General features: G+C 38.5%; 2 protein-coding genes across 3 annotated transcripts; both read right to left on the bottom strand.

Moving 5' to 3' along the window:
* Positions 1-1,154: 1,154 nt before the first annotated feature.
* LOC124999451 lies at positions 1,155-6,167 on the bottom strand. Its single transcript, XM_047574368.1, has 3 exons — positions 6,108-6,167; positions 1,589-1,906; positions 1,155-1,447 (listed from the first exon to the last, which is right to left on the bottom strand). Exons 1-3 carry the CDS (start codon positions 6,130-6,132, stop codon positions 1,155-1,157), a joined length of 636 nt encoding a protein of 211 aa, XP_047430324.1. The 5' UTR covers positions 6,133-6,167.
* A 5,019-nt stretch (positions 6,168-11,186) lies between these two features.
* Positions 11,187-18,261, bottom strand: LOC124999280. 2 transcript variants are annotated; one of them, XM_047574128.1, is made up of 8 exons: positions 18,152-18,261; positions 13,587-13,904; positions 13,184-13,444; positions 12,677-12,829; positions 12,337-12,426; positions 12,222-12,250; positions 11,947-12,021; positions 11,188-11,824 (listed from the first exon to the last, which is right to left on the bottom strand). In XM_047574128.1, exons 1-8 carry the CDS (start codon positions 18,213-18,215, stop codon positions 11,711-11,713), a joined length of 1,104 nt encoding a protein of 367 aa, XP_047430084.1. In that variant the 5' UTR covers positions 18,216-18,261; the 3' UTR covers positions 11,188-11,710. The 2 variants fall into 2 exon arrangements, with proteins under 2 accessions (XP_047430083.1, XP_047430084.1); XM_047574127.1 differs by having other exon boundaries at positions 11,187-11,824; positions 12,222-12,426.
* Between the last annotated feature and the right edge of the window lie 896 nt (positions 18,262-19,157).

Here is a 19,157-nt window from a genome sequence, read left to right as displayed (position 1 = left end):
TGTGATTTAGCTGAAGACTCTAAATGTGTTGTCATGTTGTTGATCCACAGTATTAAAATGATCTTGTGCTTGTGTTGTTTTCTGCTCATGTTAAATGTGATGAGATGATGTTTAACAGCAGTGGACTCGTCTCTGTGGTGAGTTGATGTTGAAGTTGTTGATCAGTGGAGTCTGACTGAAGCAGAAGTGTCTCCAGAGTTTTCATAGATCACTGAACCTTCACCTTCACCTCCATCATTATGCACCTGTGGAAAACAACACCACAAACAAACATCACAAACACTGGTTTGACTCTGTCAAGTTGGACCTGTACAAATGTCTGAATGTTCAGAGTTTAAACTCACAGTGTTTTCTTCCATCTGTGTCTTGTTCCCTGAAAAGACAAATGAGAGAGTCCATTTTAGCTTCAACAGCCAAACTCCAGGTTCATCAAAAGCCTTTTCTGACTAAAACTTTCATCTGTGAATGTTCTCACCTTTACTTTTAATCCACATGTTGACTGTAACAACAGATATTAAGAGTGCTGCTAAACCCACAGACACAATGATGGATCTCAACAAATGAGAAGAATCTGGAAACAACAATCGTCAAGAACTAATATTAATATAATCTAACTTTAAGACTTTAATTTAAACTTTAAAATGTGAGAGAGATTCAGTCTCTACCTTGTTGATCTGATGGATTGTTGTTGATTGTCTGTTCTGATGAGGTGAGTTTAGATGTTGCCGTCATCTTTGTAATTGGAGTTGTTGATTTAATTGTTGTTGTGGTTGATTTTCGAATACTACTACTAGTACGAGTAGTAGTAGTAGTTGTTGTGGTTGTTGTTCTTTGATCATTGCCTAAAACACAAAATGATGACTTGAAACCATCAGCACAGTGAGCACATCCTCCATGTTCCCTTTACAACAATATGAGAGAAAACTGGTGACAATTAAACTTCAGATCCTTAAACATGTGATTTGTTGGATCGTTGTTGGTTGGAGATGTTGTTCTGATTGTTTGTTCTGATGAGGTTAGATTCACTATTGTTGTCATTTTTTTTGTACTTGTTGTTGTAGGTTTAATTGTTTTTGATTTTGTTTTCTTCTTTCTCTTCGCATCTTCACCTGATTAAATGAAACACCCACATATAACAATCTGAAACATTTACTTCATAGATGATAGAAACTGGTTTGATTCTTACCTGAGGACTGAGGGCTGAAGGTAAACAGCTGAACTTTCTTAGTGTAAACATTTGTCACTTTACACTTCAATAACTCATAAATCCTCTGATTAAGGTGAAATGATGGAAATGTCACATTGGCAGAGCAGGAAGGTGGTGATATCTCCATGTCTGATATTTCCTCTTTACCCTCATAGAGCCACTCCACTGTGTATCTACATGAATCATAATCCAACACAGAGCAGAACAAGACGACTTTATCATTGTCCTCATGTTCAGTCACTGGAGAAGATGGAGGTATTGAGAGAGAAAGACAACAAAAGGAAAATGAAGTTCATCACTGTGATCATAATTATTGTCATGTTTCACTATGTTGTTCTAATGAGACAGTTTGACCTGGAACATTATGATGGAAATACTCACTGGTAGTAACAGACAGATAAACCTGAAAGTCTGCTCCTTGTTGTTGTCCTGATATGATCTGTCTGCAGGTGTAACGACCAACATCATCATCTGTGACCTTCTTTATAACCAGAGAACAGTTTGTTGTAACTCTCCGTCTGTCTGGTTTAGATCTGATCTGTCCATGTTCAACCAGCTCTACTGTTGTTCTGTCTCTTAAACCATTGAAGTACCAGTCAGTACTGTCACAGTTCTTCTGTCCATCTCTTACATTTCCACAAGACAAAGTGACGTCATGTCCAACTCTGACAGTGACAGATGAACGTTGTCCAGTTGTTGCTGTTGAGACAATGAGACAGAAATGTGAAAAATAGAATGTAAATGAAAATATTTAGTGTGAGGCGCTATTACGCTTTAATCATCATGTCGACTAGTCACTGATCATGTGACAATAACAACATGGACGCCTCCTAGAAGACAGGTGAGGAGTCCAGTGGGTGGTTGCAGCAAACTAGCAGCAGTTCATCAAGTGTGTGGAAATACTTCACTAAAGATGAAGCCCAGACTACCGTGACATGTCAGTCGTGAAATACAACTAAAGTACTACTGCAATACATCTGAAAAGACATCACCATTGTTCTTCTGTGTCTGACACAGACTCTAAAGAGGTTTCTTCTTAAACATGAATATAACATGTGCTTTGAACAGTTTGTGAAGTCACTTACTCACAGAGACTCTAGTCCATGTTTTATCACTTCTTTCAGTTGTGAAGTTACAAGTCACAAAATTGGACTTTTCATTGTCCAATATTGTGTCAAGATTTGAAATGTTAATATTGGGTGCATTTAAGGACTCTCTACAGTGTTTCATGATCAGACCAACAGTAGACAGTTTATTGAACTGGAATGTGTGAAGACGTCATCTGCAGATATCAAGTCTGAACTACCAACGTCAACAGAGAAAAATGTTTGCAGTAACGCTGTTCTTCTTTTCTTTAAAAACATTTTTTTTATACTACACACTTTATGTAGATTCTGACAGCACACATGAACAGACGAGTGAAGAGTTAAACTCTTCACAACACACATTTCATGATCTATGTTGAATGTACAATGGTGTGAAAAAGTGTTGTCTCCTTCCTGATTCCTCATGTTTTTGCATAAACACCTAAATATTATAGATCATCAGACAAAATAAATTAAATATAAGACTAAGATAACACAAGTAAACACTAAATGCAGTTTTTAAATGGAAGTTTTGTAGGCTTGTAGGGCCATGTAGGCTGGGATTTAGTTTTGTCCTGATAACAAAATCCTTCAATTTGTGTTTTCTTGCATCATCTTTGACTAATATTTACATTTGATGATGATCTGAAACATTTAGTTTTGACAAACATACATAAAAACAAAAAGCCAGGAAGAGTGCAAACACTTTTTCACACCACTGTGAAATGATATTGTCACAATCACCTCATGAGATAAGATGCAGGACTGTTTTCACCAGTGTACCTAATGTTTTGGCAAGACACAAGAAAAATAAGGATTAATTCCAGGAACTTTGACTTAATGAAGTGTAGTAAAATATGAATCTTGAAATCATCATTAAGTGTGTGTCACCCGTCCAGACAAACACAAAGTATGGAACACCATAAGTGCCATCAATGCAGAACATTATCTAAACCTGAACATTTACCCAAAAAACATCAGTCTACACTGACATGGAAACTATTTCAGTCACAGAGGGAAACCAGGAACTAAAACTACCAACATGAATGAGTTCATCTTTCTAACTCTATCTGTGGTTTGGTTTGATGCTGCACTAAACCATGACTGACAACAACCACAACATCCTGTTAATAACACACAGTAAAACAGTTGTTAAGATGTGAAGACAATGGTGAGAATCAATTTACATTTTCAATCTTAATTTAAAGGATTTTAATTCATCTGACTGCAGCATTTGATTCCAGATTAATCAAATCACCTGCACTTGAATGGATCTGTATCACACAATAGGTCTATATTTATTTTAAGCCACATGTTGAATCTCAAATATGTGACTCAATTGATTGAATTTTTATTGATTTTTACCTGTAAACTGAAGCATTGGTATCATCAGTGACAACAGTTGACACTGTCTAAAATAGTTGTCCTTGTAGAGAGACACAGCGTTGAGACTCTGTGATGTCACTTCCTCATGTTGACTGCTAGTCTCTTTCTAGTGTTCCTTGTGTACAAGGCAGTGATGAAGGGTTTGACTCTGTGACCTCTACTCTTCATTTGACACATAGAAACACTCTGGAACTAAATGAAAATTGAGGCTGTGATATACAGCTTTGTGTTTAAACTAAAGAATGATCTTTAGTAGCTGAGTGAAGGAGCATATTACTGTGACTAGAAAACCACAATAAGAAAAAAAATGAGGTTAGTGAGGTCACTTCCTCATAGAGAGTTCAGTCTATGTTTTCTCACCTCTGTCCCTCACTGAAGTTGTCTTTTCTGTGGACAGACTAAGAATAAACACCGTTTTAAACTGACTCTCTTTCCTACAGTGTTTTAGAGGGAGGTCAAGTATAGAACAGAACAGAGGAAGGTTGATGTGTGAAGATGATTAGTTGAGATAAATGCATCTGTGCTTCTCTGTTCACACTGTTTTATTATTAGAGGAAACCAAGCAGGTTTCATGGTGACGTTTGTCAGCTCTCATTGGACCTCTGAAGTCATGGTTATTTTTATAACCTGAGTGTGTTGATCTTCACATTCTCATCTTCCTCTGTTCTATTACTGGTCAAGAAACTGGACTGGTCTCATTGTAGACCTCTGTAGATAGGAGAGTCAGAAAAAAATATATAATATATAAAAATTTAAAATGTATATGTTATTTATATATCAACATTTTAAATTCTAACTAGAAAATTCTCTCTGGGAAATTTTGAAGGAGCTATGGGAGCTAATGGCGGGGGTACTGTCTCTGTCAACATCGGAGTTAGTACGGTGAGCGTTCATTTAGCACAGTTAACCCACAGTTAGCACAGTTAACCCGTAGTTAGCACACTTAATGCACATTTAGCACAGTTAGCTTACGTTAGCATAGTTAGCCTACATTTAGCACAGTTAGCCTGCATTTAGTTCAGTCAAACCACATGTCGCACACTTGACACACATGTCGCACACTTGACACACATGTCGCACAGTTAGCACACTTAACCAACATTTAGCACAGTTAGCATACAGTTAGCACAGTTAGCTTAGAGTTACCACAGTTAGCCTGTGTGTGAGAGAGTAATGCGCTCTTTCGGCACATGTTTGTACATCCTGCTACTGCTGAGCTTAAGCGCGTGTAAGTGTGTGTGTGTATGTAGCTCTAATATAACAAAGTTACCTGTGTAGTGTGTCTGTGCATGTCTGTGGGTGAGGAGGGCACATTGTGAGAGACACAACAAGTTTGTCTACAACTGTGGAAACAATCATGTGTCTAGTGTGTAAGTTGTGGCCAGGACGAGCGTGGAAAGAGAAAATTTTAAGGCGATTTCACACACGTTCTCTCACTGTAAGTAGCAAGATTCCGCACTCGAAAATGAGATTTTTCGAAAAAGATCATGGTCATTGAACAGTGATTGATCAACAACTATAAGAACTATCAAAACGCGGATTAATACACCAATACTCAAAGCTTGTGTCTATGTTTTAGAGTTCAAATGAAGTCTCTGGGTGAAAGTATGCCTGAGCAAAAGACCTTTGAAAAACTGTCTTTTTTGCGTGTTTTTCTTCGGCCGTCCCATTCATTTCCAATGGGAAATTTATGACAGTAGCGAAAAATTCATATTCATGAAGAAAAGTAATAGGACACTGATCCCGACTGAGCCGCACGTTTTGATATATAGCTCATCCTACAGCTTGCTGCTGTAGACTGGAGGCTCGGGTGTTGCCCCGTAGCCCCTAATAATAAGAAGAAACACACGGGATAACAATCCCCCGAGGGACCTCGGGGCGAAGCTTGCTGCTTGAGGGGCTGGGCCTCAGGTGAAGCCCCGTAGCCCCTAACTAGTGCCAGAGGTGAGACAACAGAGGCTGAAGGGGTTGAACTGTGAATAGAAACTAACACCTCTCTGACCACTGAATCAACACCACGATGGTTCACATGACTTCATATGTTCTTCATATATTTATGAATTTAAATGACATTTACTTTGAATATGCAGAGAAAGATGGTTTTCATCACCAGACTGAGACCAAACGCAAACTGACATGAATAAAGAAGATGATGAACCTTCTACACCTGGAAACCACATGAAGAATGCCCACATATTCAAATCTTAATTTAAAGGATTTTATTTAATTTGACTGCAGCATTTATTCCAGATTAATCAAATTCCTTGCACTTGAACGGATCTGTATCACACAATCAGTCTATATTTATTTTTAGCCACATGTTGAGTCTCAAATATATGAGACAATTAACTGAATTGTTACAAACCTTTTAGAGACTCTTCATATCATCCACTTTTCATGTACAAGTTTTCAAGTAAATGAATCCTTACCTGTAAACTGAAGCATCAGTATCATCAGTGACAACAATTTAATCCATTTGAATTCATTCATCATTCTTGTCCGTCTTTCTCCGTCTTCCTCCTTCTTAGAACTGTCTCACTGTCTACAGTAGTTTTCCGTATAGAGAGACACAGCGTTGACTTTCTGTGATGTCACTTCCTCATATTGACTGCTAGTCTCTTTCTAGTGTGTGCAGAAAGAATATAACGCCTCTAACTTCCTCATTGTGTACAAGGCAGTGATGCAGGGTTTGACTCTGTGACCTCTACTATTAATTTATAATATATAAATAGTCTTTACCAAAATGACAAAGAGACTGTGATATACAGCTCTAACTAAAGCAAAATCTTTAGCAGCTGTGTGAAGCAGCATATGTGTGTGACTACAAAACCACAATAAGAACAAGAAGTGCACACGGTGTCCACTCCCATGGTGCATTTGTGGCAGTCACGTGTTTGAGGCCTTAAAGTAAGAAGAAGACAAATGTGTGAAGATTGTTAGTGAAGATAAATACGTGCAAAAATGCAACACTTAGTATTTTGTTCGTTAATGTTTCTTAGTCTGACATGTGAAGAGTAAAACTACTCACCCATAAAAACTAGTTAGGTTGTTGTGGATGTACAACAGTAACTTGGGTCAGTGGTTTTATCGTCCTCAGACTGGAGACATGATGAGGAAGTGACCTCACTAAGCTCATGAGTCACATGTTATATTTGTGTTTAAGTAGAAACCTCTTTAGAGACTGTGTCTTTCATCAACGTGAGGACGAGAGAAGAGGACGAGAGACAGAGAAGAACAATGGTTGAATTCAGATGGATTCAAATGTCTTTGTTCCTGATCCTGATGCTCCAGTTTCCAGGTAACATCACGTTGATGAAAGACACAGTCTCTAAAGAGGTTTCTATTTAAAGACGAACATGTTAATGAGGTCACTTCCTCATACAGACTTCAGTCCATGTTTTCTCACCTCTGTCCCTCAGTTAAGTTGTTGACATCAACTCTCTACATTTGTCTCCAAGGTCAAGAACAGAAAACTTGTTGCTAATCAACACAATAGAGGAAGTTGAATGTGTGAAGATTGTTGGTTGAGATGGTTTTGTCCATTGAATGGGGGGGGCTTGTGCCAAATAAAATAGACAAATTACCCAAAAACGGGCCTAGCTCAACTTTATCTGTGTGGAAAGAAAGGAAAAGGCCTGACTGTCCTGGCTACAAAAACATCTTTTTAGTGGAGATGTGTGTGGTTGTGAATTGCTGGTTGGTTTTGTGGAGGAGGGACCGTGATGTCTCTGTGAGGAAGTGACCTCACAAACCACACAGAGCACATGTTGTATTCATCTTTAAGTAGAAACCTCTTTATAGACTGTGTCTTTCATCAACGTGAGGACGAGAGAAGAGGACGAGAGACAGAGATGAACAATGGTTGAATTCAGATGGATTCAAATGTCTTTATTCCTGATCCTGATGCTTCAGTTTCCAGGTAAGGATACATAGAGAACACATTCAGTTCCGTCACTGCACTGATATTAGAATAGAATAGAATAGAATAGAATAGAATAGAATAGAATAGAATAGAATAGAATAGAATGACTGTATTGTCATCATACATCTCAGCAGTTTGCCCCCCACCTGTGACTTCTGCAGATTTTCTGTGCTCCGCTGAGGCCGAGGGAAGTGGCAATATCTTCCAGGGAGGGCAGGGGGTAGTTGACGATATTCTTTGGGCCGCTTTGATCACGCGATGCAGCGCTCTCCTGTTCCCAGCTGCTGACCTGTAGTGGGGCGTGGTGTTCAACATTAGGTTGTTTGTAGAACACTATGTCTCCATCATTTAGTGTCCTTCAGTTTACAGCAAGAGCCAGTTTCCCTAATGTAATCGGAGCTATTGACTGCAGACACATGCTATCAAAGTGCCATTACAGGATGAATTTGTTTTTGTCAACAGGAACATTTTCATCCCATAAATGTTTAAATAATATGTGAAGCGCAAATGCAGCTCACTCACATGGTGGCAAGGTGGCCTGGTTCAACGCATAACTCGTCCATTCTGACCAACAGCATGGTTGCGCGATGGGTGGGTTCTCGGTGAGTAATTACTTTATCCGTTAATAAAGTTGTTTCGTCCTAAGTGTTCGTTTCTCACTGAAGCACCTATAATTAGAAAAAAGATAGTGTGATTCATTCAAATGGTGTATGAACAAAGGAAACTAAATCTATTTCGCACGTTTTCTGCCTTCATTTCGTGGCTACCCCCGAAGAAGGTGGCTGTTGACCCCTCTCACCAACCCCGGCACCGACCAAGAGAGGAGGTACAATGACTTCCAGTCCCAAACTCGGGCAGCGGTCGAGAGGGCAATCGACCCGCTGAAGGGACCCTGGCGCTGCCTGGACAGGTCGGGGGCAGAGTAGGTGTGCCGCATTGTAATGCCCCGTGGCGTCCTGCACAATGTGGCACACCGCCATGGCATACCACTGCCATAGAACATCCCCCCACCAGATGAACTGGATGCCAGACCTTGGGAAGCCATACGGACCCGGTAGCACAGCAATTCCTCCACAGCTAATCTGAGAGGTATTTAAACAGCCAGTAAATAAAAATGAAATTTGCCACATAAACATTGTACACACTAATTCATTGTAAATCTAAGGAGCAGGAGTCCCGGTTGAAAATTCGGTGTCACTTTTCAAGAATATATGGACCTTGTGGACCATAGCTTTAGTTTAACCATACCAAATGAAGTAGTATTCATGAAGAATATGTGTGGGTGTCTTTGTAAGATACAGCGAGAGACGAGGCCCTAGAATGCACTGTTGGTGTGCATCTGCCATCCAGGTCTACATTAGCGGCATCAGCTAAACTGATAATCAGAATTCCTTGTTCTTCCATTTCCCCACCACACGTAAGTATGCTAATTAAAAGTCTACGCAAATCAGAACCACGGACAGCTCCAAAGTGGCTCCCTCTCACAGCATCTCTCCTAGCTGGTCCATTCCCTTGTAGCTGGTTACCTGACCCCCTCAATCGATTCCACGCTCAAAGCTGTTCCTCTTGACATTGTTCGGGTTCCTCCGATGTTCCGAATTCACATCTTCTTCAATTTCATACAACCATCCCGGCACACCAGCCTATCTGACATTTCCTTCCACCTGCTGGATACTATCGTGTTCAATCTTAATTCAATCTCAATCTCGCAAAACCACGTGAATGCCCAACTAGCCTGACACACATTCCTCTGAGTTCCATTATTCACTACCAAATCAGGTGAAATAGTCACACGTTTCTGGTTCCACTTCCAGATGGACATCCTGACCCAACCACGGCCACATTCACAACCATCCCGACGACATTAGAAGAGCCCATTTGTCAGGGAAACTACAGCAGAGTTTCCAGTTGCCCCAGAGTGATTGAAGCACGACATTTAAATGGGAACCTCCAACCAATCGGTCCTTTAACGGGCGTGGTGATCACTCTGCAGAAGAAAATCACTTTCACTGGGAACTCACAGGACAGAAAAGACAGTGGGTATGATCTAGTTATAAGGACTTCGTTTGTCTTTTATTGAACACAATCCAAGAAAAAGGATATTTTCCTCAGCTACAGTCTTCACTCATTGCACCTCCTGTCTTCTATTACTGGTCAACAACCTTTCTACTCTTGACCTCATTGTTAAAAGTACTGAAGACCAGACAGCTTAAATGTTAGATGTGTAGTTGTTAATGTCACCAGTTTCACCTCCTTTAGGAATAAATCCACCTGAGTATTCTCCAACGTTTAATGGATTTATGACTAAGGTGAAAGTTGCATGAAAAAAACAAAAAAACAAATAAATGAATCATGTGACACAGGTGTTACGACAGGGAGACATTTTAATTTAAATGTATTAGATCATTATTTACATCAGAATATGTGGCAGGTCTGAAAACAGTGTTTGTGATGTTTGTTTGTGGTGTTGTTTTCCACAGGTGCAGAATGATGGAGGTGAAGGTGAAGGTTCAGTGATCTATGAAAACTCTGGAGACCCTTCTGCTTCAGTCAGACTCCACTGATCAACAACTTCAACATCAACTCACCACATAGACGAGTCCACTGCTGTTAAACATCATCTCATCACATTTAACATGAGCAGAAAACAACACAAGCACAAGATCATTTTAATACTGTGGATCAACAACATGACAACACATTTAGAGTCTTCAGCTAAATCACATCAACACTGTTTGATCTCAGCTTCAACCAACAAGAAATATTTCTGATAGTATTTATGTAGAACATTTACTGTCTTTAATATTTTTAATCTTGAATGTTTGACTTTACTGAGCTTCAAATCTTAATGTTATCTGTAACTGATTCTTCTTTGCCACTGCTCACGGTAATATGACTCCTAGAAAATGAAGCATTTACAGGGTCAATTTGACCACGTATGTTTTGACTATAAAGCAACATATATATTCATTTTTTATTTTTTATATCTTTTTAACTTTTGAACTTCTTTAAAACATGTTAATATGAATTTTACATTTATTTTTGTAATGTATGGTATGATTAACCCAATGTACATAAAATCACAAATAAATTTTGAGTTTAAAAAAAAACACTGTTGTTCTGAATTATCAGATCAGAGACAAATATGTTGATTCATTAACACTCACTGGTTTATGTCAATGTTCAGTCAGGATATTTTTTTGAAACCTTTTTGAGTTTTTTTTTTAATGGCAGCAAATAGTCACACGTGTTGTTTTAACTGGTTATAACAAGATGTGAAACATGATCACACCATACTGTGGTACATGGTTTTAGCTAACATCCACAACCTTTCTACTCTTGACCTCATTGTTAAAAATACTGAAGACCAGACAGCTTAAATGTTAGACGTGTAGTTGTTAATATCACCAGTTTCACCTGCTTTATGGAATAGAACCACTTGAGTATTCTCCAACTTTTAGTGGATTTATGACTAAAATAAAGCTGCATGAAAAAAACAAAACAAATAAAGGAGTCATGTGACACAGGTGTTACGACTGGGAGACGTTTTAATTTAAATGTATTAGATCATGAGATACATCAGAATATGTGACAGGTCTGAAAACACGAAACACTGGAAAATAATTTTACATAAAATGTGTTGAACCACAGAAGGAAATACATTTGCATCTATTTTATTAAATAGATGCTAAAATAATTTGTCCATGTGAGGACAAAGTCTAAAGAGGACAGTATAGAGTCTGTCTGACCTCCCTATGAACACTCTCCACCACTAGAGGGAGTCTCTACTCTCTCAATGAATCCATGTCTCATAGACATGATACTGTATAACCCTAACCCTAAGGTGATCTGATGATGGTTTGTCTGTATGTATTAAGATAAGATAAGATAAGATAAGATAAGATAAGATAAGATAAGATAAGATATATTATATGCAACATAACATATGATAAAATGTGATCCAGTATGATATGAGATGATACCATGAGACAAGACAACATAAAATATGATACAATACAGGATATATGATATATTACACATAATATAAGATGAGAGAGGACATGAGATTCCTCTTGGTGCTTTCATGTTCCATTTAACAGATTTAACCTCTTATTTGTTTAGTTCGTTGATGGTAGAATAGAAGTCTCTGGGATCAGCAGAAGAGGAGGAAGCTTTCACAGTGCTGTAGACCACAGAGCCACCTTCATCATCATCATCACGGTCCTAACAGGAAACATTGCAGCACATTTCATCCACTCAATCTTAACACAACACAACCTGACAGGAGTTCTTAAAGTCATGATTGTTCTGTTAACATCTCCACTATGATCCATTAGAGGTCTTACCTGGGCTTTAGCTTTACTCTTGGTCTTCTTGGTGTAGCTGATGGAGGCGTAGCAAACACCATCCTCAGGTTGAGCCTACACAGTGAACACAACATAAAGAACACAACATAATGACGCTCAAATCTATTCAGAACATAAATTCAGAGCTTGTTATCATTTGTTCTTATTAGTGTTTGTTGTCTGTACTAGTGGTGAACATATAACATATATATATAATTCAACATTGTTGTAAAAATAAATTGATGTGTATTAAAGTGTTCAGTGTTTCCACTCACAGTGTTTTCTTCAACTTGTGTCTTGTTTCCTGAAAACATAAAAAAGACAAATCAGAGTCAACTGGAGCATCAATAGCCAAACTCCAGCACAGCTTCATCAAAACTTTCGTTTCACCTTTAGTTTTCTTCCATCTGATGATCACCACAACAATTAAGACTGCTGCTAAACCCACAGGAATGAAAATGTACCACCACCATGACCAACCTGGAGAGAGAAGACAAGAAAGTGCTCAGATCAACATTAACTTATGACATGAGACACTGAAAATGGTGGACGTGGATGGAAGATACAGAGGAGGAAAGAAAAGTTGAAATGATTAAACAGTCTCTGGGTCTGAGATGATGAGCTGGATGTTAAGAAGAAAGAAAAGGATGAAGACTGAGACTGAATCAGAGAAAATCAAGAGTCAGTCTGACATTCAGACTTTAACAGATGAGAGAGATTCAGTCTCTACCTTGTTGATCTGATGGATTGTTGTTGATTGTCTGTTCTGATGAGGTTAGTTTAGATGTTGCTGTCATCTCTGTAATTGGAGTTGTTGGTTTTATTGTTGTTGTGGTTGATTTTCTAGTAGTAGTAGTTGTTGTTGTTGTTGTTGGATCATTGCCTAAAACATAGAATAATGACATGAAACCATCAGCACAGTGAGAACATCCTCCATGTTCCCTTTACAACAACATGAGAGAAAACTGGTGACATTTAAACTTCAGATATTTGAAACGTGATTTGTTGGATCGTTGGTGTTTGGAGATGTTGATCTGATTGTCTGTTCTGATGAGGTGAGTTTCACTGATGTCATTTTTTTTTACTTGTTACTGTTGGTTTAATTGTTGATTTCACTTTCTTCTTTGTTGAATCTTCACATGATTTAATAAAAAACCCACATACAACATTCTGAACAGTGAAACAGACTCCATGTTACCTTTATTTTATAGATGATAGAAATTGGTTTGATTCTCACCTGAGGACTGAGGGCTGAAGGTAAACAGCTGAACTTTCTTAGTGTAAACATTTGTCACTTTACACTTCAATAACTCATAAATCCTCTGGTTAAGGTGAGATGATGTAAATGTCACAGGGTCAGAGCAGGAAGGTGGTGATATCTCCATGTCTGATATTTCCTCTTTACCCTCATACAGCCACTCCACTGTGTGACTACATGGATCATAATCCAACACAGAGCAGAACAAGACGACTTTATCATTGTCCTCACGTTCAGTCACTGGAGAAGATGGAGATATTGCGAGAGAAAGACAACAAGAGGAAAATGAACTTCATCACTGTGATCATAATTATTGTCATGTTTCACTATGTTGTTCTAATGAGACAGTTTGACCTGGAAACATTGTGATGGAAATACTCACTGGTAATAACAGACAGATAAACCTGAAAGTCTGCTCCTTGTTGTCGTCCTGATATGAACTGTCTGCAGGTGTAAAGACCAACATCATCATCTGTGACCTTCTTTATAACCAGAGAACAGTTTGTTGTAACTCTCAGTCTGTCTGGTTTAGATCTGATCTGTCCATGTTTAACCAGCTCTACTGTTGTTCTGTCTCTTAAACCATTGAACAACCAGGTAGTACTGTCACAGTTCTTCTGTCCATCTCTCACATTTCCACAAGACAAAGTGACGTCATGTCCAACTCTGACAGTGACATATGAACGTTGTCCAGTTGTTGCTGTTGAGACAAAGAGACAGAAATGTTAAAAATAGAATGTAAATGAAAATATTTAGTGTGAGGTGCTATTACACTTTAATCATCATGTCGACTAGTCACTGATCATGTGACAATAACAACATGGACGCCTCCTAGAAGACAGGTGAGTCCAGTGGGTGGTTGCAGCAAACTAGCAGCAGTTCATCAAGTGTGTGGAAATACTTCACTGAAGACGAAATCCAGACTACAGTGACATGTCAGTCGTGAAATACAACTAAAGTATTACTGCAATACATCTGAAAAGACATCACCATTGTTCTTCTGTGTCTGACACAGACTCTAAAGAGGTTTCTTCTTAAACATGAATATAACATGTGCTTTGAACAGTTTGTGAAGTCACTTACTCACAGAGACTCTAGTCCATGTTTTATCACTTCTTTCACTTGTAGAGTCACAAGTCACAATGTTGGACTTTTCATTGTCCAATATTGTGTCAAGATTTGAAATGTTAATATTGGGTGCATTTAAGGACTCTCTACAGTGTTTCATGATCAGACCAACAGTAGACAGTTTATTGAGCTGGAATGTGTGAAGACGTCATCTGCAGATATCAAGTCTGAATTACCAGCATCACCAGAGAAAAATGTTTGCAGTAACGCTGTTCTTCTTTTCTTTAAAAACATTTTTTTTATACTACACACTTTATGTAGATTCTGACAGCACACATGAACAGACGAGTGAAGAGTTAAACTCCTCACAACACACATTTCATGATCTCTGTTGAATGTACAGTGGTGTGAAAAAGTGTTGGCGCCTTAGGGCCATGTAGGCTGGGATTTAGTTTTCACTTGATACTAAAAACCTTCATTTTGTGTTTTCTTCGATCATCTTTGACTAATATTTATATTTGATGATGATCTGAAACATTTAGTTGTGACAAACATACATAAAAACATGAAACCAGGAAGAGTGCAAACACTTTTTCACAGCACTGTGAAATGACATTGTCACAGTCACCTCATGAGATAAGATGCAGGACTGTTTTCACCAGTGTACCTAATGTTTTGGCAAGACACAAGAAAAGTAAGGATTAATTCCAGGAACTTTGACTTAATGAAGTGTAGTAAAATATGAATCTTGAAATCATCATTAAGTGTGTGTCACCCGTCCAGACAAACACAAAGTATGGAACACCATAAGTGCCATTAATGCAGAACATTATCTAAACCTGAACATTTACCCAAAAAACATTAGTCTACACTGACATGGAAACTATTTCAGTCACGGAGGGAAACCAGGAACTAAAACTACCAACATGAATGAGTTCATCTTTCTAACTCTATCTGTGGTTTTGTTTGATGCTGCACTAAACCATGACTGACAACAACCACAACATCCTGTTAATAACACACAGTAAAACAGTTGTTAAGATGTGAAGACAATGGTGAGAATCAATTTACATTTTAAATCTTAATTTAAAGGATTTTAATTCATCTGACTGCAGCATTTGATTCCAGATTAATCAAATCACCTGCACTTGAATGGATCTGTATCACACAATAGGTCTATATTTATTTCAAGCCACATGTTGAATCTCAAATATGTGACTCAATTGATTGAATTTTTATAGATTTTTACCTGTAAACTGAAGCATTGGTATCATCAGTGACAACAGTTGACACTGTCTAAAATAGTTGTCCTTGTATAGAGACACAGCGTTGAGACTCTGTGATGTCACTTCCTCATATTGACTGCTAGTCTCTTTCTAGTGTTCCCTGTGTACAAGGCAGTGATGAAGGGTTTGACTCTGTGACCTCTACTCTTCATTTGACACATAGAAACACTCTGGAACTAAATGAAAATTGAGGCTGTGATATACAGCTTTGTGTCTAAACTAAAGAATGATCTTTAGTAGCTGAGTGAAGGAGCATATTGCTGTGACTAGAAAACCACAATAAGAAAAAAATGAGGTTAGTGAGGTATCACTTCCTCATAGAGACTTCAGTCCATGTTTTCTCACTTCTGTCCCTCACTGAAGTTGCTGACATCAACTCTCTACATTTGTCTTTTCTGTGGACAGACTAAGAATAAACACCGTTTTAAACTGACTCTCTTTCCCACAGTGTTTTAGAGGGAGGTCAAGAATAGAACAGAACAGAGGAAGGTTGATGTGTGAAGATGGTTAGTTGAGATAAATGCATCTGTGCTTCTCTGTTCACACGGTTTTATTATTAGAGAAAACCAAGCAGGTTTCATGGTGACGTTTGTCAGCTCTCATTGGACCTCTGAAGTCATGGTTATTTTTATAACCTGAGTGTGTTGATCTTCACATGCTCATCTTCCTCTGTTCTATTACTGGTCAAGAAACTGGACTGGTCTCACTGTAGAACTCTGTAGATAGGAGAGTCAGAAAAATTATATGATATATAAAAACTTAAAATGTATATTTTATTTATATATCAACATTTTAAATTCTAACTAGACAATTCCCTCTGGGAAATTTTGAAGGAGCTATGGGAGCTAATGGCGGGGGTACTGTCTCTGTCAACATGGGAGTTAGCACAGTTAGCCTACATTTAGCACAGTTAGCTTAAAGTTAGCACACTTAATGCACATTTAGCACAGTTAGCTTACGTTAGCATAGTTAGGCTACATTTAGTTCAGTCAAACCACATGTCGCACACTTGACCCACATGTCACACAGTTAGCACACTTAACCATCATTTAGCACAGTTAGCATACGGTTAGCACAGTTAGCCTACATTTAGCACAGTTAGCTTAAAGTTAGCACACTTAATGCATATTTAGCACAGTTAGCATACGGTTAGCACAGTTAGCCTAGATTTAGCACAGGCAGCTTAAAGTTAGCACACCTAATGCCCATTTAGCACAGTTAGCTTACGTTAGCATAGTTAGCCTACATTTAGCACAGTTAGCCTGTGTGTGAGAGAGCAATGCACGCTTTCGCCCACATGTTTGTACATCCTGCTACTGCTGAGCTTAAGCGCGTGCGCGCATGTGTGTGTCACTGTAATCACAAAGTTACCTTTTTACTGGTCTCACATTTGGGCTTACTGTGACAAAACGGTAGCTCCTATCAGAAAAACAAGCAGACTGTGGGCGTCGTAAGCCCTTTCTGAAGACTTTGATACGTTTCTGGTCCTCCTGGAGCAAATATTTTGGACACACTCGCGAGTTAAACACAAAGGTCCTTCTCCTTTTCTCAGAAAATCTTTACATTGGAGTGAATGGAAAGCAGACAGGTACTTTACCGTGAACAGATGCTCACAGTTTAAATTCTGTACATCTCACTGCTTTGCCGAGCACATTGTGAGAGACACAACAAGTTTGTCTACAACTGTGGAAAAAAATCATGTGACTAATGTGTATATTGTGGCCGGGACGAGCGTGAAAAGAGGAAAATTTAAGGCGATTTCACACACGTTCTCTCACTCTAAGTAGCAACATTCCGCACTCGAAAACGAGATTTTTCGAAAAAGGTCATGGTCATTGAACAGTGATTGATCAACAACTATAAGACCTATCAAAACGAGATGATAATGCACCAATACATAAGGCTTGTGTCTACTTTTTAGGGTTCAAATGAAGTCTGTGGGTGAAAGTATGCCTGAACAGTAGACCTTTGAAAAACTGTCTTTTTTGCGTGTTTTTTTCCGGCCGTCCCATTTATTTCCAATGAAAAATTTATCGCAGTTGTGAAAAATTCATATTTCGTAAAGAAAAGTAATAGGACACCGATCCCGATTGAGCCGCTCATTTTGATATTTAGCTCGTCCTACAGCTTGCTGCTGTAGACTGGAGGCTCGGGCGTTGCCCCGTAGCCCCTGTGAATAGTAACTAACGCCTCTCTGACCACTGAATCAACACCACGATGGTTCACATGACTTCATATGTTCTTCATATATTTATGAATTTAAATGACATTTACTTTGAATATGCAGAGAAAGATGGTTTTCATCACCAGACTGAGACCAAACACAAACTGACATGAATAAAGAAGACGATGAACCTTCTACACCTGGAAACCACATGAAGAATGTTCACATATTTAAATCTTAATTTAAAGGATTTTATTTCATCTGACTGCAGCATTTATTCCAGATTAATCAAATCACCTGCACTTGAATGGATCTGTATCACACAATGAGTCTATATTTATTTTAAACCACATGTTGAATCTTAAATATATGAGACAATTAACTGAATTGTTAGATCATTTTAGATACTCCTATTAAATGAATACTTACCTGTAAACTGAAGCATCAGTATCATCAGTGACAACAGTTTAATCCATTTGAATTCATTCATCATTCTTGTCCGTCTTTCTCCGTCTTCCTCCTTCTTATAACTGTCTCACTGTCTAAAATAGTTGTCCTTGTAGAGAGACACAGCGTTGACTTTCTGTGATGTCACTTCCTCATATTGAGTGCTAGTCTCTTTCTAGTGTGCAGAAAGAAGGTAACACATCTAACTTCCTCATTGGCACAAGGCAGTGATGCAGGATTTGACTCTGTGACCTCTACTATTCATTTATGATATATAAATAGTCTTTACTGTGACTGTGATATACAGCTCTAACTAAAGCAAAATCTTTAGCAGCTGAGTGAAGCAGCATATGGGTGTGACTACAAAACCACAATAAGAACAAGAAGTGCACACGGTGTCCACTCCCATGGTGCATTTATGGCAGTGACGTGTTTGAGGTCTCAAAAGAAGAAGACAAATGTGTGAAGATTGTGCAAAAATGCAGCCCCTAGTCTTTTGTTGGTTAATGTTTCTTAATGTGACATGTGAAGAGTAAAACTACTCACCCATAAAAACTGTTTGGTTGTTGTGGATGTACAACAGTAACTTGTGGTTTTATCGTCCTCAGACTGGAGACATGATGAGGAAGTGACCTCACTAAGCTCATGAGTCACATGTTATATTTGTGTTTAAGTAGAAACCTCTTTAGAGACTGTGTCTTTCATCAACGTGAGGACGAGAGAAGAGGACGAGAGAGACAGAGAATGTGGTGCTTGTGCCAAATAAAATAGAGAAATCACAATAAAAACGGGCCTAGCTCAACTTTATCTGTGTGAAAAGAAAAGAAAAGAAAAGAAAAGAAAAGAAAAGAAAAGAAAAGAAAAGAAAAGGGCCTGACTGTCCTGGCTACAAAAACATCCGAACACCTACTTCAGAGGTGCAATACGTTTATAGAAACGAAGAATTGCATGAGCATTTATACAAACTGTGACGCCCCCTCTCTTTTTA

Source organism: Mugil cephalus, chromosome 21, assembly GCF_022458985.1.
Source record: "Mugil cephalus isolate CIBA_MC_2020 chromosome 21, CIBA_Mcephalus_1.1, whole genome shotgun sequence".
Lineage (NCBI taxonomy): Eukaryota > Metazoa > Chordata > Actinopteri > Mugiliformes > Mugilidae > Mugil > Mugil cephalus.
The sequence above is the reverse complement of the archived record's forward strand: the minus strand, read 5'-3'. Positions and strand labels throughout refer to the sequence as shown.

What these genes read in the sequence shown, in the direction of transcription:
- LOC124999280 (XM_047574127.1), bottom strand. Translation starts at nt 18,215, where the DNA reads ATGATGAATGAATTCAAATGGATTAAACTGTTGTCACTGATGATACTG. An exon ending in ACTGATGCTTCAGTTTACAG is followed by an intron (nt 13,905 to 18,151) that starts GTAAGTATTCAT and finishes TTGTCTCAACAG; the next exon opens with CAACAACTGGACAACGTTCA. An exon ending in CAATCCATCAGATCAACAAG is followed by an intron (nt 12,427 to 12,676) that starts GTAGAGACTGAA and finishes TTCTCTCTCCAG; the next exon opens with GTTGGTCATGGTGGTGGTAC.
- LOC124999451 (XM_047574368.1), bottom strand. Translation starts at nt 6,132, where the DNA reads ATGATACTGATGCTTCAGTTTACAG. An exon ending in ACTGATGCTTCAGTTTACAG is followed by an intron (nt 1,907 to 6,107) that starts GTAAGGATTCAT and finishes TTGTCTCAACAG; the next exon opens with CAACAACTGGACAACGTTCA. An exon ending in TTATCTGTCTGTTACTACCA is followed by an intron (nt 1,448 to 1,588) that starts GTGAGTATTTCC and finishes CATCTTCTCCAG; the next exon opens with TGACTGAACATGAGGACAAT.